General features: G+C 35.5%; 2 protein-coding genes and 1 long non-coding RNA gene across 4 annotated transcripts in view; 1 reads left to right on the forward strand and 2 right to left on the reverse strand.

Annotated features, from left to right (window-relative positions):
• The window catches only part of LOC142640431 (protein NUCLEOLAR FACTOR 1), a 37,346-nt gene extending 25,644 nt beyond the window's left edge, over positions 1-11,702 (forward strand). The window contains exons 11-25 of the mRNA XM_075814528.1: positions 67-263; positions 1,378-1,450; positions 3,208-3,267; positions 3,392-3,430; positions 3,541-3,629; positions 3,896-3,960; positions 4,322-4,368; positions 5,251-5,310; positions 7,339-7,410; positions 9,334-9,363; positions 9,479-9,573; positions 9,720-9,825; positions 10,040-10,102; positions 10,278-10,349; positions 11,152-11,702. Coding sequence (XP_075670643.1) covers positions 67-263; positions 1,378-1,450; positions 3,208-3,267; positions 3,392-3,430; positions 3,541-3,629; positions 3,896-3,960; positions 4,322-4,368; positions 5,251-5,310; positions 7,339-7,410; positions 9,334-9,363; positions 9,479-9,573; positions 9,720-9,825; positions 10,040-10,102; positions 10,278-10,349; positions 11,152-11,226 — 1,143 coding nt within the window. The 3' untranslated portion in view covers positions 11,227-11,702. The remainder of the gene's footprint in view (positions 1-66; positions 264-1,377; positions 1,451-3,207; positions 3,268-3,391; positions 3,431-3,540; positions 3,630-3,895; positions 3,961-4,321; positions 4,369-5,250; positions 5,311-7,338; positions 7,411-9,333; positions 9,364-9,478; positions 9,574-9,719; positions 9,826-10,039; positions 10,103-10,277; positions 10,350-11,151) is intronic.
• Positions 11,703-15,010: 3,308 nt separating this feature from the next.
• LOC142638776 (uncharacterized) lies at positions 15,011-16,156 on the reverse strand. 2 transcript variants are annotated; one of them, XR_012845052.1, is made up of 4 exons: positions 15,892-16,030; positions 15,757-15,776; positions 15,571-15,661; positions 15,011-15,207 (listed from the first exon to the last, which is right to left on the reverse strand). It is a non-coding gene; the product is annotated as an uncharacterized LOC142638776 (long non-coding RNA). The 2 variants fall into 2 exon arrangements; XR_012845051.1 differs by lacking the exon at positions 15,011-15,207 and having other exon boundaries at positions 15,285-15,661; positions 15,892-16,156.
• Positions 16,157-17,234: 1,078 nt separating this feature from the next.
• On the reverse strand, positions 17,235-21,797 carry LOC142638777 (disease resistance protein UNI-like). Its single transcript, XM_075812841.1, has 3 exons — positions 21,662-21,797; positions 21,401-21,495; positions 17,235-19,803 (listed from the first exon to the last, which is right to left on the reverse strand). Exon 3 carries the CDS (start codon positions 19,791-19,793, stop codon positions 17,433-17,435), a length of 2,361 nt encoding a protein of 786 aa, XP_075668956.1. The 5' UTR covers positions 19,794-19,803; positions 21,401-21,495; positions 21,662-21,797; the 3' UTR covers positions 17,235-17,432.
• Between the last annotated feature and the right edge of the window lie 1,086 nt (positions 21,798-22,883).

The raw sequence follows: 22,883 nt of genomic DNA on the forward strand, positions 1-22,883 counted from the left end.
TAAATAAAACACAGTTTATAAATGTTTTCTTTCCATATTGGTTAATACTATCCTTTTGGTTTTCAGGTTAATGTTGATCACATTGACCGTTTCTTGAAAGAATTTGGAACTCAAGAGGTTGAAGACGATAAGGATGAGTTATCTCAACAAACCCAGGGTAACTCAAAAGCTAAGAAGTCTTCAAAGCCTTCCGACTTTCTAGAACTTTTTGGTGGAAAAAGGGATGAAGAGGATCATTTCATGTTTGGAATTAAGTTTACTAGGTAAGATTTCTTTAGTTTATAGTGATGACCCAACAAGTCCATCAAATTAACATTCTCAGTTCTGTTGACATAATAATTGCACTTCATCTAATTTTGTTATACGCTGAGAAGATATATAAGTTTTTTAGATGTGAGGCTAAAACTATGATAAATCTAGGAGTCATTGAGAAAGATATGTAGTCACAAGATTGGATCTCACTCTGTAGATTGTAAAACGTGCTCTGAACACAAATTATGGTTTTATGAACATGAATTACAAGGCACTTTGAGGGTTTTTCCTAGAATTTATGGTAGACTAGCGTGCATCTATAGAATCTTTTTGTTTGAACCTAGGTTTTCATAAAATCTACTCCAAGTGCTGGATGGGGGGGTACATGATATGCGATATACCTGTCCGTTGATTGATTATTTTCTCACCCTTTGCTTTTTTGATATGCAATGTTTGAACCTCGGACCTGCCAATGAGCTCTAGCTCAAGTGGTACTTATTCCTTCCACAATAATGCCATGGGTTATGGGGAGTGTGTGTGTGTAACTTACCAATTTGAGAATATTTTAACCTAGGGCCTACCATAATGCCACCTCACCATTTATTACTTGAGAATTTATCTATAGAATTGTGTTGTCCATTATTTTTAGTTCTTTCCAATTGGGTGGATGGATGATTAATCAACCTAGCGTTGTGGATTCCAATTGCTGAATTTGCGTGGAATGTGACTATGCTTTTACAGTATCATTGTAATGGAGTATGCAGTAGCTAGGACTGTAGGAGCATCTAAAACTTTATTTTGCTGCTCAATGATTTTTGTTGCCTGTATCTACTCTTGCGATTTAAGAAACACTTGATTGGATACGATGAAAAACAGATAATGCTCATTTTTTGTTGTAGTACATATTATTCTACCAGGTATTTAGCTATCGTCATTTGATCAAATTTCATCAGATTTTCAATCTTTTAAAAGATTTCTGTTCTTGTGATTGCTTGATTAAAAAATTTAAAATAGTTAGTTGCTGTCATTGTATATTTAAGCATAAATGGAGTGAGTGTAGATGTGCCTGCTGGCTCATTTTCTTACTTTCTGTTTTTTATTTTTATTTTTTCCAATTTTTTGTAGGAAGAGCATAAAGTTGTACAGTGATTTCTATTCCTCAGATTTGATTGTTGCTTCTCCAGTTCGTTTGATTGCTGTAAGCATTTATTCTTTTGATTTGTTTTTCTGATTTTTCTAAAATATTATCGTGAAGACTGTTATAGCTTTTATATATATTATATTCATTCTTTAGCACTATGCAAAACATTTATTGTGTCCAATACACCAGGAACTTTTCTAAAAATACAAATTTACATCCCTATTTTGTCTTGATAAACATCAAATAGTTTAATCATGAAAGAAGAGAACTTAACTCAGTGCAAAGGGTATATGGTGCTGCCTTGGATCTGTTGTTGGTTTATTGGCTTTAAACATCTAGTGATGCAAGAGCATGGCATTAGTATGTTCTATGCTTCTGTTGAGGCTCTGTTACTTGTATAGGAAAATCCTGTTATTAGGTGCTAACTCAAGAAAATCCCAAGTTGAATATTATGCTGTGTTTTGAGATTTCATGATAGATAGTGTTGGGTCATTATCGAAGAATCATGTTCTGGGAGATCTTTAGTTTGGTGAGGCCCTTCGAACATTAACTCTTTATCCCTGTTCTCATGGCTCAGCTTAATGGCTCAATTTCTGCAAGGCTGGTCCTGCAAAGAATACAGATTTTAAATTAAGTTCTTCTAGTGTCTTTTATTTGTGAAGGGGATGAAGTTGCAATACTTTTGAGTGTCCATATAATTTTCTTCTTTGAATTTGGAATTTCGCTCCTCATTTCAATTGCCTCTTTTTTAAATGAAAAAAAAAGAAAAAAAATGGTGAATTAAGCAAATTTCACTCTTCAGTTTTCTTGCTGTCTGTAGAAGTGTTTGTCTACCTACTCTCTAGCTTAAAAGATCCTCTTTGACTTTAAGCTCAGTGGAAGGCTAGCAATTATTTTCAAGTACTATGTTCACAACTCTCTCTTATGTGCATCAAGATAGGAGAACATGATAACTCATTCTCTTTTCCCCCCCTTCTCTTTTGGGTAGTATTATAATGAGTTGCGATCCTTCCTTGACAGACTGTAGTATTTAAGGCTTTTTATTCCTATCTTCTCTGGGAATATACATGGCTTCAGAATTGCACCTTGTTTATTCAATGTCCAAGGAATAAAAGAGCGTCTAAGGAAATCTCTAGCCAAAAGTTGCTGGCATTATTACTTCCAACACTCTTCTCCTACCCACATCCCTCCCCTTTTTTCTAAGTGATGGGTATTGATAAATTACCGATTATCCTAAATGCTTAAGCTATTAGGAATGGTGAATTTAATTATTTAAACATAATTCAAACCCTTCCCTTAATAAATGGGCTGAACATATGGGACTTTTAAGTAAAGTGGAGACAGGGTTTGAACTTTGGACCACTTGTTTTGATACCATGATAAATTACCAATTGTCCCAAAATTTTAAGCTGTTAAGAAATGATGAATTTAATCACCGAACTATAATTCTAATTGGTATATTTAAGTAATTTAGTTTGAAGACATGAATCCTAGTTCATTTCAAAATGTAAGCATATGGAAACAGAAGATTCCATCATGATGAAAAATGTCTCTCCTTACTGATATGTTATCATTTTGCTCAAGTCATCCAGCATGTTTGAGGGGCGATGAGAAGAAACATAGTTTTATGTATTATTTTGGCAAGATGTTCACCCTACGGGCATCTTAAACTGTATATATAGTGCAGGTCTATTGTTAGTTGCCTTTTCTACCTGTATAATATTATGTTTGGTTATCCTGTTGAGATTTTATGGAGAATTTTACCTTTTTTATTTTGGCTAAAAATGCAAGTGACACCAGACTTTTCATGTCAGAAAATTTCGGAGGCTAAAACATTCAAGGAAAAAGATGTAGATTATCTCTCCTCTATAGAGGTAATATGTCTCTTTTGTCATTTTTCAGGAGTATGTCATTATAATTATTCTCTCACTTAAAAAAAAAAATTGTGCCTATAGAGTTTCCTATATTGTTAACAGAAAAAGTATTTTCCATGAGCAGGTTCTTATCATTGATCATGCTGATGTCATAGCAATGCAGGTATGTAGTGCAGTGAATTTAATTGCTAGAAATATATTTGTTGCAGTTCATATGGTGCAAATTATCCTTTTTGTTTCTTATTCTTTTTATTTTTTATGAAAATTATCCAGAATTGGTCCCATGTGAATACAGTTGTTGAACAATTGAATCACATACCATCAAAGCAGCATGGAACTGATGTTATGCGCATTAGACCGTGGTATGTAATACGATTTTCCAAGATAATTTAATCATTGTGTTTGTCCCGTCCCTCCCATTTATTTAAATTTTTACTTTTCTTTTTTATGGTGTGGCTGGCGGGTTGACTGAGGGAACCTCTAGTGTATGGGATATAAACAAAGTTTCCTCTCGATGTTTTATATTTTTTGTTTTATATATAAAGAATTGCTTAGCTAATCAAAAGATCTTCTGCTTTATATCCTTTCTTGAGTTATAGTGACCCTTTAACTTGTCTTTCATGTTTAGGTATCTGGATGGATATGCAAAGTTTTACCGGCAATCAATTATTTTGGGCTATTATTCTAACCCAGGTAATAGGGTTTCCTGCTATTCTTAAAAAAGCTTTGATAAGAACATTGCCATCGTTTGTGTGCGTGTATATGTTTTTATTTTTATTTTTTTGTGTGGGGGAGGGGGGGGGGGTGGTTGTGGAGGTGTGAGAAACATATCATAAATCACCTTGTGTTATCCAGTTGTAATTTTTTTCAAATTTGCATATTATGGTGGGATGTAGATTTTAACTTTCTCAATCTTATTTATATGTATGCATGATCCAGCTAGCCTTTGTCAGGGCAATCCAGAGCTTTTGACTATATTTAACACAAGAATACCTTTGACTAATATTTGAACAATAGATATATTCTAATATGTATCTGTACTTTCTTGTCCCAGATATCAATGCATTGTTCAATCGCCATTGCAGTAATTACCAAGGAAAAGTATGTTGATATTTGTTTTTACATTTTCTATACTGTCTTCACACCAATGTAGTAACCTACCTCAGAAAAGGTGATCATAAACAGCCTGGAGGCTTAAGAAGCTATCACTTCACTTTGAAAGAATGAGAAGAGAGGGGACTATATCCTTTTCTTCCATTGATTTTATTGCCTGAAGGAAAAAGAAACAAATGGGTTGATTAGAGAAGTGCAGTTCATTCTAGGCTAGCCAAAAGTTTTAACTTAAAACAAGTGAATTTAGTTTAGAGAGAACTTTAAACAATAAGTTTCAAGTACTACACTTAGACACATTTTATCAAGGATTTCACCGAAGGATTTGCTGGGTTCTAATTTTTTTTTTTCTTTTTTAGTGTTGATGCAAATTGAGTGTAGTCATGGATCCTCTTAGGTATGTGACTCACAAGCCAAGGCTTAGTCAAAGCTGTTCTATCTTCTATCTGTGTTTGTACTCTATGTTCACGAGGCATTCCACCACGTCACTCATTTTCTACCTGTCCTATATTTTAATGTTGAGACAATGCTTTTTTATAATTTGGTCCTATTTAATATTCATTTTTTGTTGTAATCTCTTTTTATACCATGTTGAGTCATGTTTCTGAGTAAAATATGTTTTTCCTGTTCTGGTATCTCTGCCCTAAATCACCTATATGCCAATAGCTAATAAACCATTGATCTCTTTTATTTGAGTATTACTAGTATACTCCTATTATGATGAAAACAAAAATGATCTGCTTGCTGTGAATAAAAGTGGACTGGTATATTGCTTCCCATGCAAGCATTTTTTTCTTTTAAACAAAAAAGTGTCATGTATAATCTCATCTATTTTAAATTTTATGATATCGATACTGTTAGTTTTATTTTCAGGTGAAGTTGGTTTGCGAGTATAAAGGTGTTCTTCCAAAAGTGATACTCCAAGTGCGGCAGGTGTGTTGGCCTCAATGTCCTTTCTGTATGCTTAAATTAGAGCTGGTTTTTTAATATCTTAAGACATTAGATGCTCATGTTGTCTTATTTTATTTCATTTCTTGATTGATATTTCAAGAACTGGGTGAATCAGTGATCATTCTGTCAGCAGAAAAAATTGAGACTGGGTAGATCTAAATTAATGTAAATGGAAGTTTTTTTTTGATAAGTAATGAAATTTTATTGATACCAAAAAATAGTCACCCAAGTGTACAAGATGTATACAAAGGGACATTACAATCAGGCATGCAAAATACAGTGATCAATCATAAATGGACAGTATTGTGTGTTACATCTCTTAGCATTTCTGCTCATTCATCCCCTCAAATAGTACAAAAAAGATTTGTATTCCCATAAACTAATTACAAACCGAAGATGACATTAAGCAAACAGTTAAGTACGTGTTTGTGATTAATATATTACAAATCAAATATTTTTACTTTCTTTAAATGGAAGTCATAAACCTGAATTTTGATCCTGATATACATGTTTAAAGCAATGAATGCAAAGGGTGGATCAAACTTTCAAGGATGATAGTGTAATGTGAAATTATGATGGATCTAGCGTATTTTATATGATATTCCATAGGGGATATTATACACCATATGTTTTCTTATATTTCGAGTTTAACCCTTTTTTTTTTAAAATTTTTAATTTTTAATTTTTGGTAAATACATATTCATTGCACTTTACTGCTCTTCTTTTCATCATGTTCTTTTTTGCCCCACGACCAGCTCACTTTCTGCCATGTTCACTAAAAGGCTGGACATCACCTCTAAGCAAAAAGGGGAAAAAAAAAAAAAAAAAACTCAAATGTTTCAAATTATTACCAGAGCGTTGGTATATCATCTGCATATTCATATTTGTGTCTCCTGTTAACCATAAATAAATAAATAATTGCATCTCGAATTGTCATCTCCAGTCTTCGTTTCCATCTTTGCTATGGGATAATTTTGTCTTTTGCCAATTTGATAATTGGGGGGGGGGGGGGCATGGGAAGAGATGGACAAACGCTTATAAAAAATAACATACTCACACAAAGATAGAGAGAAGAGATGGACAATTACGTGCCTTAAGGATTTTCATATCTAGGCTGACAAAAAATGGAATAGATTTCTATGGGACAAAAAATGTGGGGTTCATTAGGATACGTGGCTGGAATATGCATCCAATTTCTTGTTCCTCTCCCTCCACCTTCCCCTGCATTCAATCCACCTTTTTCTCTCCTCTTCCTCCATCTTCCCCTGTACAAACATAGGGTTAGTTAAATGGATCTTCACCTTCTCTTATACATTCTACCATTATGCATTCTTCCAAGTAGGAAATACTAGATGGTTGATTGACTTGGTCTTTTTAATCATCATTATTATAATTCCTTGAAGTCATCATTCCTACTTATGACATTTGAGATACTAACATAGATGCATTTAACAGGTACCTGTTTACTTCTTGTGTTTCCAATGTCATCCCTTTATTGCTTTTTTTTTTCTTCCAAAAGTGAGATTAATGTTAAACCTTAGGGAGTAAGATATTTTGGAAAAACAGATCATATTGACTTTTGATTAGGACAAACATTTGGGGTACACTTAGATAGAAAGGGGAGATGAAGGTAGGGTTTTTTTTTTCCTGGACTTATTTTCCCCTCTTCAGTATTAGTTCTAGCTGCTGACACTTTTGTTTGAGATGGCTCTTGAGGGGTCAATGCTTGGAGCAGGGTAATTTCATGAAATGTTGAAATTGAATTTGGAAATAAAATGTGAAAAATGGTTTTGTTTTCAATCTAATTACTAATTAGGTTGGAAATTGTGTCCTATGTTTTAATCCTTCAATAGTTACTGTGGGTAATAAAAAATGCTTACATAATTCTAATCTTCAGTACATGATTTCCTTTCTTGTTTTAGTAGGATTCTAATATCATTGATCACTATTTTAAATCCCCTCTTTTACTGTGTAAATATTAAGTTTTATTATGCTCTCTCAACCTTACAGATTTATGAGCGATTTGATGTGGACTCAATAGCAGATGTTGATGATGCTCGTTTTGATTATTTTGTCAAGAAGGTTTGTTTTGAACTTATATCTTGTTGATTTAGTTGTGCAAATGCATCATGTGAATGGAACATATGATAGCGCATCTCTTCTTAGGACTCAAAAATTACCATCAAGTTTTAGGCATCTTTACTTGAGTTAGAGCCTTTGGTCCCCCGTATTTTTTTGAAAAGTAACAAAAATTGTATTAAAATAAAACATCCCAAATACATCATAGGTGTACTTAGGGAGAAGTACAATCAAACTCTCAAAATTACAATGCTCAAACATGTCTAAAAAAGTTTTTTTTTTTTTTTGAGGAGAATGAAAAGCAACACTCCAATCTAACGAAGTACGAAGGAAAAAAGGCTTTAATTTCATGGATAGACTGTTCGTATCCCTCAAAACTTCTAGCATTTTGTTCTCTCCAAAGACGCCACATGATGCAATGTGGTACCTCCTTCCAAAATGCAATCTTTCTATGCCTACCAAAATAACCCTGCCAAGCTGCAAACATGGAGTCCAAATAAACAGTAAACCATTGTCCATAACTTGTAAGAGATAGGACAATGAAGAAGAAGATGATCCATTGACTTCCCATACCTTTTTCACATGCAGCACCAATCCGTTATAATAATGCCTCTCTTTCGGAGATTGTCCGTAGATAAAATCTTCCCTAGAGCAGCAGTCCAAGAAAATAAGGCAAAACCCTAGAGGAGACTTTTGAACGCCGCACCAACTTCCAAGGAAACGAAGTGCCATTAGATGAAGGTAAGGAAAGATAATAACTTCACACCTCAAAACCCCTACTCTTAGCAGGCCTCCAGCAAAGTCTATCCAACTCTCCGTCTTGGACTGGTCTAGAGAATTGAACATCCCAATGGGGTGCCCCATTTGAGAGATGTAAACCCCAGCTATTGATATTAAAAAAATGAAATTTCAAGTCCTGTAAGTCTTCTTAGATTAGGTTAAGGCTTTGAACTTTAACTGTCAGTTGCAGCTCAACTTAACCTGGATGTGGAACTTAGCTATGGATGTTCATAAGCTTGAGGCCCACACCCATGACTCATGAGCTTGAATCCCTTTGGGTGAAGATCAACAGCAAGACTTTTGGGTGGGCAGCTGCTGAGTATTGTTGGTGGTGCCACCCATGAGATCTTGGCCATCCGTAAGAATGAGACCATCAGGAACCCTGATAAGGAGATTGGGAGGTTCTGGAATATAAGTTGGTTTACATAGTGTTTGGGGTTGGCAAAGGGTTGTGGATGTTCCTGTGTGGTCAACATGGGGCCAGGTTTTTAGTTATGTTATTTATTTATTTAGTTTCTTTGGTTAGATGTTTTTGTATAGGTGACCTTGATGCTATTTGGTCCGGGTATTGGTATCGCAATTCAAAGGACTTTTTTTTTTTTGTGTGGGATTGAAAGTTATATATCGAAAAGTATATTATATTATATTAATCAATTAATTGTTATGTCTCTGCTCCATATACTAATTTTTCAAAATTATCATATCGTTTTGTCCATATTATATTGTACCCATACATCATGTTGTGTCCATGCTTCCTAGAATAATACCATGGCCTGTGTTTGGGCTTTAGATGTGATTCGTCTTAACTAGGCTTGGCTGATGAATGGAAGTTTGTGCTATCCATGGCTGTGTCTCTCTTCCGTCACTGGAATTTCGTCATCCTTACTTCCACCCATGTCATTTTAGGTTCCGTTTTGCTCGTTCACCTGAATTCACCTATGCATTAATAGGTGCTTGTTAAAATTATTGGACCATCTCAGGATCTCAGACTTATATTTGGTTTGTGAAAGGGTCAATTTCTTCTTATCATTCATTCGGCTGCCACTCATCCATTACATTACATGAGAGTCTTCTGTCTTAAAAGAAATTCCAGTTGGAAGACTAAAAGTTATCAGGCTATAATTAATAATGACTTTATTTGTGCAGGTGTTCCCAAAGATAAAAGATTCGGTTCAGGTACTTTTATTTTTCTTGAACTTAAAAGAACAATCTAATGTGAAATTTTAAGTGTTTGATATGGCTGTTATAAACTGTTCAATGTTTTAAACTTCTGTGGAACTTTCCAATGCAGGGGGGAACTATGCTATTTATCAGTTCTTACTTTGAATTTGTTCGAATTCGAAATTTTTTGAAGTCACAGGAAGCATCTTTCTGTCTGCTTGGGGAGTAAGAAGCTTTGTTTTCTTTTTCTATTGCTTGTGTTGACCATTATATGTATCCTGCCAAAGCATTCAGCATTGCATTTTAAGATATCAATTTTCTCCATGGGTTTTTCATGTAATTACCTTGGAAATGGTGGTCTTGCTCTTCAGGTACACACAACCAAGTGATATTTCCCGTGCACGGCTTTGGTTTTTTGAAGGAAGGCGTAAAATTATGCTTTACACGGAGAGGGCACATTTTTACTACAGATACAAGGTTATTTCGACTGCTTCTGCACACACTTTTTCACCATGTAAACTTATAGGTTCAACAGTGTACCTAAGTGCGTCTATGCTTTCATATCTAACATGATATATGTGCGTCTATGCTTGATTTACTTCTATAACGCATCTAATTTATCAAATCAAATATCAGAATCATTTTTTATAATGCATAGTGTTGACATCCATTCATATTTCCTTGCTTGTAGATTCGTGGTATTCAGAATCTAATAATCTATTCACTGCCAGAGAGGAAGGAGTTTTACCCTGAGGTGAGTGTGATCTTTGTATAGTAGGTTGCCTTTCTCATAGCAGCCAGCCTCATTCTTTAAATTATTGCTGCATTTTGGAAAGCCTATTATTATTATCATTATTTTAAAACAAAAATTGGATGGGTAAATCTCACCCTATTTTGGATCTCTTTAACTGTCATCTTGGATTTTGCAGATTGTTAATATGCTTGATGGGTCCCATAACATGTCTTGCGCGGTGCTATTTTCTCGCTTTGATCAGTTCAGGGTAATATTCTGCTCTCTTTATTGGTAGGCTAGCACATATGAGCGGGTACAAAGCAGGGTACACCCTTACATGTGTCCCCAGGGAGGAAAAAATATAATTTTTAATTTAATCTTTTTTTTTTTTAATTTAAATCCTTTGATTTTGATATGTTTTTAAACGCTTCATTATTTTGAAAACTCACAATTAAACATAAAAGATGCCTAAAAATGAAGAAAATATATCTAAAGATATAAATTAATTAATTTTCCTATTCCCCATCATTTTGTCATAATTTTTCAAGAATTATTGTGTCCTGTGTTGTGTCATATCTGTGTCCTTATCCATGCTTTTAGGTGGTGATGCAAGGCAGTACTGCTTGAGGATTGTGCTTTGAACCCCATGTGTATGTAGTGTACTAATGTAATCCTGTGAGTCCTACGTCCATGTTCACTTTAACCGAGGATGGTTGATGCAGTCATGGATACCACTAAGCACTGTTACAGAGTTTTCATATCGAACTCTTATCCCCATAATAACTGATCACATGCACTGACATATGCCATTTTGATATAAGACCTGACAAAGACATCCGTTGACTGTTAGCTGTTCTCTCTATTTCCTTAGGTTTACCATGTAGATATTTATTTTTAAAAATTATGATGGAGGTGGGGCAGGGCTAAGAGTTTCCATTGGTGGTAAATTTGGGGTCCTCAGCTCATCACTCTGTCCTCTTTTCTTTTTGGGTGTTTTTTTAATGTTATATCCCCATACTTTATAATGTAGTTTAGTACTAACATTCCCCCCCTTGCTGACTAAATTTTAGCTGGAGAGAATTGTTGGAACTGCTCCTTCAAAAAGGATGGTGACGTCAGAGAAGGGTGTCTTCGTTTTTTGCTAGAAGACTTTTCTGTGCACTAGAAACTAGTAAATGCAAAAAAGATAATGTATGGGAGAGGCCAGAATGGCAATCCCATTGTCCATAAGCACCCGAGAAGCCAAGCTTTATTTCCGACATCACTGCATTAGAGACTGTTGGGATAATCTTTCTTTGACCTTAGCTAGCAATGATAACAATTGGTCTTGAAAGGATGCTTGAAATCAATTTTATAACTCGAGGAGTAGATCATTTTTGACAATGAGCATTTCAGGACTTGCTCTTGATTTCTTTTATCCCTCTTTTCTGATTTGATTGAGAATGCTGAATTTGTATTTAAGAAATTTAAGTGAAGAGTTTGTATTGGAAAGCGAGGCATATAGCAGGATTCTTTGTGTTAGTTGTTCCCTCTTTTCAAATTCACTATTCTCGGGGAATTCATTGCTGCTGTAATTTGTCACTTGGAGTTGTCTCCTTTTTAGTTACATATTTTTTTTTCCTCCTGATCACTGTTTATCAATAGTAAGTAGATCCTAGTTTTTTCAATATAAACTATTACAGATGCTAGCAAGCTTCAAGAAGTTTTGGATTTTTTTTTCTAAATAATCAAATTCCTCAAACAATTTTATTAGTTAGCAAGGTTTTGAAACAATTTAGCAATTTAACAAATCGACTCCCTTAAATTTGATTTTGGAGAGCTAAATCGAGTTTAATCAACTTGATTTTATTTAAATTGAAAATTGAGCATTGCGGACTTGATTTCTCCATCTCTAACCCTTAACCAGAAACCCAAACCAGAGACCTAGGCGTTGACAGCGTAGGCGAAGCGGTGGCATTGGGTTTGTTGGCGGAGTATTGTTGACGGAGATCAAATCAAGGAGATCAAACTCGTTTCTTGACCGAGTGAGAGACGGAGAGAGCATGCTTGAGAAGAGGACAAGGAAGCACCTCGCCGGCGTAGATGAACCACCACGCTGTTCCGAACACAACTGCCAAGGCCCGTCGAGTCCGACTCTGAGTTTCGAGTCAACATCCGAGCCGCAATAACAACATTGATCAGGTGGGTTTGTTGATTTCGTTATGCTCTCTGGGTTTGCTTGGATCTGTGTTGTTTCTCACGTGTTTGATTGTTGGAGAAGAAGTGTGATGAGAGAGTACTGAAATCGAGTATGTAAGGGTTGATTCCAAGGAAATCGATTTTTACGGACTCGATTTCACTAAACCAAAGTCAAGTTTATTGCACTCGAATGGTTAGTTTCTCAAATAGTTTTGAAAACGTGCTAATTAACGAAATTGTTTAAAAATTATTGTTATTTTGAAAAAAAATCCCAAAGTTTTGTGTGTGCATGTAGCAGCTTTAAGCGTTTTTTCTTCTAGGTGGGCCAGATCAGTCAAGAGTCTGATGCTTCTTGATTTCAAACAATGGTGCTCAGCAGGTCAGCATTTGACAAGCAAATTGTGCCATTTTAAGTGACTTGTAATTTTGACGGTTAAAATTGTAACAAGCAAACAAGCTATAAGCCTGGGCTTTTCTTATATGATGAGCAATTGAGCTGTAGTTGCTTGTAATGAGCTGATAATGCAGTGTGTGAGAATGTCATTATATTTGGTTGGGACCGAGCACCATTGCGGAACAAAGCTTCTCTTTGGATATTCTTTCGACATCTGAGAATCATAGCAATTGTCATCTGATACGTAGATTAAAACCAAGTTTCAAGGGAGAAAGGATAATGCCACTGACCCCAGTGTTTCTCAAAGACAATGTTACGGCCATTTACGTGTGTGTGTATATATATCAACCTAAATTTTTTAATTTTTTTCCCCTTATGCTTCCATTCCAAAGTTTAGTCAGTCTTGTCCTCAATCTGGATTCTAGCAGACCATGCACCATAAGATAACATAGTATTACAGTAACATCTCTAGTTTATTTAGGCCCCCATCTCTTCTTAGAGAACACATCTAAAAAAAATAACGTTTTTAAAACCATATCATAATAGACTAAGATCAAATTTTTTAAAAAGAAAATGAATAGGAAAAAGAAATCTTCTTTACTTAGAAATCAATCAAATCTCAATTACAAAATTAATCTTAGTATTGAAGTCCAAGTTTGTACAACAGACATACTAGTTAATATATAAAAAGCACGAACTCATATATGTAATCAGAGGATTGCAGCAGCAGCAGCGGTTTGAGCTCCAAATAGCTGGATTGCGATAGACTCTCATTTAAAGACTGTAGGGTGGCAGCTTCTACTGGAGGATGCATGTAAGTGAGGGGTGCATAGAAGGGGTCCAGTTTTGTCAGGAAAGATAGGAAAGGAAGAAAGATGCTAGCTGGTTACTGCAGCTGGGTTTCTGATTCAAGAGTTGCATCATCTTGGCTGTCAGGGAAGCATTTACTTTGGATTTGGCCAAAGGCTTCCACTCTATGCTTCTTTTGACTACTTGCGGGATGTGACTACTCTGTGGGATAAGAAGGTGATGTCGGATGTTAAAACCTATGCTAGCTGACATTAGGATCCTACAAGCACAATTACAGCAATGCTGGTTTCGATCCATCAGTCAATTGGTGTTGGTTGAGGTCAGACGGCAGCGAGGCTTCTACTAGATTTATGAATATGGTGTGAACTAGAAGGTAGTTGGATGTGGTCTGAGTCCTTTGTTCTGCACTGCTCTTTTGTTCTAATCGGTTGTTCTTGGACCTTTTGACTATTACACCAAGGAAAAAAAAAAAAAACACCTAGACAAGGTTTCAAGTTCCAAATGATTCCCCAAATTCAATATTTGCTAATTTACATTAATTTCTTGTACATATGTTATTATATTTGACAATGCGATAAATCTAAAAAAGGAACCATACCACATAACCACACAATAAAACGATTCTTCCCTGTACATCAAAAGTTAATTAGAAATAAGAGTTTGATCATGTCTTCTGGCTTTTGATCCACATTTGTATTGAAGTAGGGTGTGTTTTTACTTCAAAATTGCACAAGGTTATTTAGAAACCTAATAATTTTTCTAAGTATCTTTGGTCACTCAATTAGTTTCCTACAAATGCTGGTCTTCCTCCAGTTTTCATAATCCTTCTAATACTTTTAACCATTTAAAAATTACACATACTCAAGATAGATACATACGTACAAATGTGTATATGCATATGTTATGCTTATATGTAATTAAAAAATTTAATAAATGAAGTGTAACAGTGTTACAAGACAATAAAAGAGGGAGTGTTATATGCAAGTTAGTGGCAAATGGCCGATCTTAGACAGGGCTTCATCTTCTGCTGTTTACTGATTCAGATTTTGGACTGGTCAAGATGTGTTTTGATTAATTTAAGATCCATTTGTTCTGTCTCTTGAGTTGAGTAATGAATTGTTCATTTAAAACCTGAACTAAATTCATATGACATTTATTTATGGCAATAATCAAATATCCGCGTTGTAAAATGCCAAACATCTGCATTAGATTACAATGGTAGTTTTGAGAATGATTTTACACCTATGAACTAGTGATGAAACCAAATTTGATATCATTCATGAACTAAGTTGTATTCAAGGGAGGAATTGAGAATATTGCAGGAAGGGACAAGAAAGAAGGAAATGGAATGAAAATAAATATACATTCAATGACATTTAATCAACCAAAAGCAATGCTGGTTATCGACACACAGATTTTAGAGGCCAGGGGAAGATAGTGGATCATACAAGACTTCTAAAGTCAACCTCAGAAAAGTGAAAACATGAAGCTAAAAAAGTTGGTGGATCACCCATGACTTCTCATGTTGATTAATCCCATAAAAAGCGAAAAAGTACGCATAATTGATGATCAAAAGATGCTTACATCAGAAGCACACTTGTTCGCAAGTTATCAAATCACATATAGAGCATATAGATAGGCGTAGTTACAATGGAAATTGACAAGATGTGCTCCAATTTTATACATTGTTCACAAGGTATATACCAGAGTTTTCCAATGATAGAGAAATCCAAGATTTGGCATTCTGCAATAAAAATTCACAAATTAGATCACTGTAGCTATCTATGATTGCTGTAAAAGCAACTTTACAAGATATCCTACTGTTTGGACCAAGCATCTTCACCAAATTTAGCGGCAAAATATTTATTAGGAACAAAATGTACACAGAATTTTTTAATTAAAAGAACAAAAAAAGCCTAGAAGAGAAAGAAGAAGGAGATAACAGTGAATGGGGAAAACAGAAACAGAATGTGAGTATCAAAACAACTTTAGGCAGAGTATCCATTATTAAAGTAGATTGTGGCACTTGGTGAAAAAGGAACACACAATCATAACACAACAGAGTTTGTAGTAAATTAGCAAATAAGAACAGAAGTAATAAAATCACATTTAAGAGTGAATATATCCTTGCTCGCACACACCACGGGAACATTTGATATCAGCAGCTTCAACTTGGGACAGACCATTGGCCGCATATCCTATATCATACAAAACAGGAAAAGAAACCATTCATGAAATTTTTTTTACAAGAAGTATAAAGCGTATATACATCTATGCCCATGGACTTACTTACCGGGAAGATGTGATTAATAGCTGGTTGGTCCAATCCAAAAGGGAATTTAAAAAAAGATATATTAGAGGGTAGTAAAAGAAATACTCATAAAATAAAAGAAAAATGAAAGATGTGAGAGTGAAGAGAGAGACATACCCATGCTTAGGAAAATTTATTGACAAAGGGTTGAAGGACTTTCTTAGTGTCGGGAGAGTCCCACTGCAGCGATTTCCACCATTGTTTTTCATATGTCGAAATCTTTTGAAGAGAAGGGGGAGGAGATAGTTGTCCATTAAGAAGGGGCAGAGAGAGAGGGAGTCTCTTCAACTTCTGACATTTATATATATGAATCATTTCAAGAGAATCACAAGCTATTACTTTACTGCTACTACAGATGGTCTTTAGTTCCGGTAGGTCATCCAGATCTAAAACCCTCAAATTGGGGAGAGTGATTTTGGTAGTGTCCATTCCTTCCTCCACTGTTTCGGAATTTTATTTTTAAATAACATTAAATATTAAAAAATTTAGTTAGTTGCCACGTTTTAAAACAATGTTGAAAACTAGCATCTCGAGTGTCTAAAACTCGAGTTCTCAGATAAAACTCGAGTTTTTAAGTCTCGATTTGTAAGTGGTGGTACCTGATGTGGAAGAAAAATCCACGTGGAACCACGTTGAAATCGAGTTTTTGAAACTCGATTTGCTTCAGGTTGAAATCGAGTTTCAAAAACTCGATTTATCATCATTTTCATCAGTTTCTGAAACTCGCTTGTCCCAGCGCCCAGACGCCCAGACGCTCCATCTCCTTCAAACCCCAAACCCTCTACCGCATCTCATCGGCGGCAGAAAAACCCATCAGCGGCATAAAACTCTTGTCTCCTCTCATCGGCGACCTCGCAGCTCATCGGCGACCTCGCATCTCATCGGTGGTAGAAAACCCATTGGCGACCTCGCATATCATCGGTGGTAGAAAACCCATCGGCGACCTCGCAGCTCATCGGCGACCTCGCATCTCATCGGCGACCTCGCAGCTCATCGGTGGTAGAAAACCCATCGGCGACCGCTCACTCAGCTCTCTCACTGTCTCGCACTCTCGTCCACTGGGATTTTGTTTTTCCCTCATTTCCAGGTAAGGCCAGAAAAACTTAGAGAGGGTTATTCCGGTAGAAATGGAGTGTGGCAGAGTGGGCATTGTTGTGTAAATCTCGAGTCTCAAAGACTCGAGATCTGTGAGAAATTTTTTTTTTGTGCCGTAGAACTCGAGTCTATCAGACTCGAGTTAAATGTGTTTTTATTTTTATAAAAATCGAGTTTTGAAGACTCGAGATCCAGGTGGCATTTTTCTCCACCTCAGCGAGCACAAAGCGAGTCTATAAGACTCGAGTTTTAATGTGAATCTCGAGTTTCAAAAACTCGAATTGTTATTTTCCTTTATTGTTTCAAACCATGCCTAACTTACTATATTCATGCCATCCACATGCCTAATCTGCACATTCCCCCCACTGTTTCGTCATCACTTGTTTCTCCTATTATTTCCTCTAATTGGTTACAATGGTAGACATAAATCTCTTCCAGGCTGCGCAGGTGTAGCAGCAACCCAGGTGGAAGCAACTTCTTTATATTCGGACATTGGAATATCTCAATCACTTTGAGATGGGAAAAGGTGATAGGTGGGACCCGTGCTGATGCAGCTCTCTCTTTCATCTCGAGAGTTTGAAGAGAATCGTTAAGAGAAGAAGGAGAAAGCAAAGAACGTGCTCTATTTCTTTGCAATGGCTAAGACGTATTTTCTTCAATTCGCTTACTTGCTTCAAAGATGGAACATCGCATAGACTTGTTAAATCGTCACATTCTACAATATCTAGGGATTCCACGTCTTCTGGTAGCACAAGGGACTCACCTCCTCTTCTTAAATTGCACTCTCTTTCTAAAATTACACCTTTTCCTACGTCTTGAATATCCCGATCCACGTCTTCCTCTGACTCTCCCACTTGAATTTGGTAACATGCGAGTCGCCTTTTCTCTAAGGATCTTATAAAACTACAGAACTCGTACAAGTCATCAAAACGGACCCAAACATTCTCCAATTTCTTCAACTTTTCTGTCTCCTCTCCTTTCACTGTTACTTTGCAAGAAAATCTAAGATACTGGAGATGAGAAAGTTTAGGTAAAATCCCAAGTGGCATGATTATTGGACTCCCTACGTCCAGATTGAGGTATGTCAAGTTGACCAACATTTCTAAACCATCAGGTACTTCCGTAATTAGAGTTCCCCCAAGGTCTAACTTCCTCAATGTTGTAAGCTTTGCTAATGAAGACACATGCTTTAAATAACAACACCCTCTAAGGCTTAATATATTAAGATTCTCCAAGCTAAAGACTGAATTCGGCAAAGATTCAATGTCAGTATATGATAGATCAAGAAACTTGAGCCCATGCAAATGCTCAAATAAAGAATCTGGGACATTTTTTAATGACTTGTTACCTTGCAGCAACAAGGTGGAAAGGCTTGGACACATTGGTGATACATTAGAAGGAATTCTTGATATTTTGTTGTACATCAAAGAAGCCTTTACGAGATTCTCTCTCCAGTTTCCTTCATCTGGAAAATCCTCCAATCTCAAGTGACCTTCTACCATAAATTCAGGACTTGCAACTTGGAGAACCATGTCTCTTACCAAATCATGCATCTTCACAAATATTCCCTCTTCATAATATTTCTCAGTTACACCTTCTAATAAGCAAGCGTTTTCAAGTTTACTCAACATAGAATATCCCCTATCAAACTCTGCTTGCCTACTCTTCATTCTTTCAATAATTCCTTCATCAATCAAATGTTCTATTAACTCTTCTTTGTAAATCTTGAAGTCTTCAGGGTATAATGCACAATGCAAGAGACACTGTTTAAGCTTCTCTTCTTTCAATCGTTCATAACTAAATTTAAGCACCTCATGCACCTGCTTCTCTATACTGTCAAACCCCTTTAATGATGTCCTTAACTGTTCCAATGCATCTCTCCACTCATAATTGTGAATTAAGCGTTTGAAACTTCCAGCTATCGTGACGATTGCAAGAGGCAAACGAGCACATGTTTGAAGAACATCTTCTGCAATTGCTTTCAAATATGGAGTATTAAAAACATCATATTCCATTTTATGCAAAAATAACTCTCGTGCCTCCTCTTTCGAAAGTGACTCCATTTTGATATCCTTACAACTCATTCCTCGACAAACATCAAGATCTCGAGTTGTCAATACTATTTTGCATTCATTTGCTGAAGTAGGCTCTGGAATTCCTACTTTCTCAAGAGCAAATGTTTCCCACAAATCATCTAGGATTAGCACATACCTCCTATCTTTCAATGCTGTGTATAACTCCGCTGCCCCTGTTATTTCATCCTCAAATTTTGGGAGTCCTAATTTCAACTTGCAGGCAATTTCATTTTGTAGTTTGATAATATCATTATCCTTTGATACAGTCACCCAAATTACACTTTCAAATTTGTCTGACTCATTTAATAAGAAATTGTTAACTTCTTTCATGACAGTCGTTTTGCCAATGCCACCCATGCCATAAACACCAATCTTCCCAACATTATTATCTAACAAGCAAACTATAATCTCTTTCTTTGTTCTTTGAGCAGTTTTTCCCACTAAGGTCGATGGTGGCATCATTTTACCAATGCATTCAGGTAGATCAAGAACCAAACCATCAGTGAAATCACCCGCTTGATAAAGTTCCTCCACCTCTTTTGTCTTCTTAAAAGCAAATTCTCCCTTCTGCATACGTAAGAGAAACATCCATCTGGCAGGTTCTTGCCCAATGTCTATGTCACCCTTAATTGTTTCTACATTTTGAAGCCAAAGTTTAACTTCTTGCTTTGGTTTCTTTCCTTGACGAAGTTCTGAATAAAATTTTGTTTTTATGTCATCCTTCTGGCTTTCCAGTAATTCCCATTTTCTCTTTAGATTCTTCACATGTTGATCAGCCTCTTTGTGATAATTCCAATATTTGCCTACTGAAGGAACTATGTTTCCAACAATCGAACCTAACATCTCCATTGAAAAGACCCTGCATGATAGATGCACCCAAGATGTAGATCAGGCATATTGGCCATGTGTTTGGGGAAAGGAGAGAGAAGAATAACAAATAAACAAACAAACAAAGAGGGGGATGAATACATTTTATTACCCAACTTTTGATATGGAGTTAATATGTACCTCCAGATTTTGTTTTGTAGTTACTAATATCTCTTTAATTTTTGACAGATAAATTAACAGTCAAATAAGTAATATGGTTATAATTACATTTCTTTAAACGTAAAATTTTATAACGCAAAAAAGACAAAAAAGAAAAGAAAAAGAACAACTGACATGGAAAAATATGAAGATGAAAGAAACAAGCCATGACACAGAGAAATTAGAAGTTAATGATTTTGAACTTGGCAACAAACAAATCCAGGAATTGTAAGTCATACTCCCATATGAACCACCAAAGTTCATTACCCCTTATTTTGTCTCGACTGATTGGAGACAAAACCTATGAAGAATTTGATAGGAGGGAAGTATGGTACAGATTCCATAATAACATTATATGATTAATTCTAACGATTTCCTATAAGCTTACCAAAATTAAGGGAGCACATAAGTGTTGGAGTTTGTTCACAATTAAAATTGATTGGAGTTGTTATCAAAATTATTCATGACATTTTAATTACAGCTTTGATTTCGTAACTAACTTAAGATTAATTTGAATTGTTTCTAGAAATATTCTTGACACTTCCCCTCAAGTTGGAGCATGTACATTAAGAATGCCAACTTTTTAAGTGAAAATTGAAATTGATCTATGCCCAATGCCTCTGTGAAAATATCTGCACGCTAATGTTTAGAGGGGATATAGGTGGTTTCAATGTAACCTTGTTGTATTTTTCACAAAGGAGATGGCATTTGAGCTAGATTATTATTTCCATGAAAATCTAGATTAGCTACAATCTGAATTTGCATAGTTGTTGCACAGTAACGTTTCGTGGGCTTACAATGAGGAAAGCCACTCAAGTCAACTCACAACAAGCCATGGCATGACTCTATATTTGGATTTGAAGAAAGAATGAGAATAGTGGTTGTTTCTTGGTTTTCCAAGAAATGGGGCAGTCACCAGTATAATTTCCACAATAAAATGCCTTGAGCTGGGGAACCTTTGAGGTAACAAAGACGAGTGGCAGTCACTGGCAGCATCAAGATGAGGTTTATGAGGCTTAGCCATGAATTGACTAAGAATACTGATAGCATAAATTATGTCAGGTCTAGCGATTGCTATATACATTAGGTAGCCAATGAGTTTGCGATAAAGTGTTGGATCCTCAAGGAGCTGACCATCAATATTTGTCAATTTGAGATTATGCTCCATAGGAAAAGGGGAGAGTTGGTTGCTAACATACGCCCATCCTAAAGAATTTCCAATATGTATTTTCTTTGAGAGACCAATGTACCATGTGAAGAGCGAAGGACAATTATCCCCAAGAAGTATGTTAGAAGGCCCAATTCTTTGATATGAAATTGAGCATGTAGAAATTTTTGATAGACATTTGGTTTAACATGAGAATCATAGATTTTATTCCACGCAAGAAACTAAACTACAACATAACAGCTGCAAAGGAAAAAGTATATACCTGGTCTGAAAAGCATACACTTCTTGATAGACTCTGATTCATTGAAGGAGAAACACACCAATTGAAGCAGAGATAATAAGAGGCCACAGACTGTTCTGCAAAATGTGTATGTGAGAAAAGCAAAGTTTGTAGTCAAAGAATCAATAACATCTAAAAGCATCAAATGTTACAAAACTGAATGATAGGTAAGGAGTCTAAGCAAGACACCAGTCACACAATTGTGCCATGCGAAAAAAAGCTTAGGAAAACAAAAGTGGTAACCTTTTTCTATGTCTTTCAAGTTCAATGCAGAATCTTGTGACAGTGCACAGCTACAGAATTAGCTAAGCATGCACTAGTCAATGAGGGTCCTCAAGTGTGGTTAAAGGAATACCCTCCTGGCCCCCAAACTCTTGTATAGTTTTCTGAATATTGTTTATGATATATCTGTCGTCTTTATTCAAAATTTGGGTCCGTTTTGCAACTGGGTATATGTCCAAATTGTCCTAAATATCTGCTTCTAGACATCATTCACCTCCATGGCAGTCAAAATCTTGGTACTGGCCTAAGAGCTACGGCATATGTGGGCATTGGATTAAATGGCATAGGCAATGGTCATAATTCAGAAAGAGAAATAAAAGTCAGGAGGACCAATTACCCTTAACCATAAGACATCAGTGACAGATGTCTTTTAAACTGTCAAGAACACACTTTGGCAGCACAAAATGTGTCCAAGTTGATCTTATAATGCAAAGAAGCAAATTAAACAAACAAGTCTCAGAGTTTGACTGTTGTCATTCACGATTTTGATACGATATATCATAGAAGAACCTGAAAGTGGACACATAGCAATGAGATAAGAGCACGACAAGCTCACTGCTGTCTTTCTAAGCCCAATGTGAAGTAGATAAAACTAACATACCAATATGAGAATGTATGAAAAAGAGGGAGAAAAGTTCCAATACAAGGAAAAACACATAGAAGTAAGAGAAAGAAAGCTTTTAAAGAAACAAATTGCCTCAGAAAGAAATGGCTCTCTCTGTTTGCTTTCAAATGGAAATGATTCATTTCACAGTAAAAATTTAATTCTTCATAAATCTAAAGATGTTCAAGGAACTATAAGTCGACGTTAAATCTTACTAGTCACATACCCACACTATGCATGGGAATATATAATTACTTTGTAATGTGGTATAAAGTATAATTAATTCTCTAAAATTTATTGAAGATAATTTGTTTTCTTTAAAAATTGAACTATTTCTAAAAGTATTTTCCATTTTTCCATCTCTACAAATATAATATTCTATTATTTTGAGTTTTTTTGGGGAAAAAATTGGGTGTGTTTAATTGATATTATTCTTTTTGTTCTTTTAGAAGAGCTATTATTCTTTTTTCAAGTGATCTATATTCTTCAAACTTTTGTTATAGTGTGTTATGTTTTCCTCTTTTTTTTTTTCATTTCTACAACTAAATATTTTTAAGTTTCAAATTAATTATTTAAATT

This window comes from Castanea sativa, chromosome 6 (assembly GCF_040712315.1).
Source record: "Castanea sativa cultivar Marrone di Chiusa Pesio chromosome 6, ASM4071231v1".
In the NCBI taxonomy this organism is placed as follows: domain Eukaryota; kingdom Viridiplantae; phylum Streptophyta; class Magnoliopsida; order Fagales; family Fagaceae; genus Castanea; species Castanea sativa.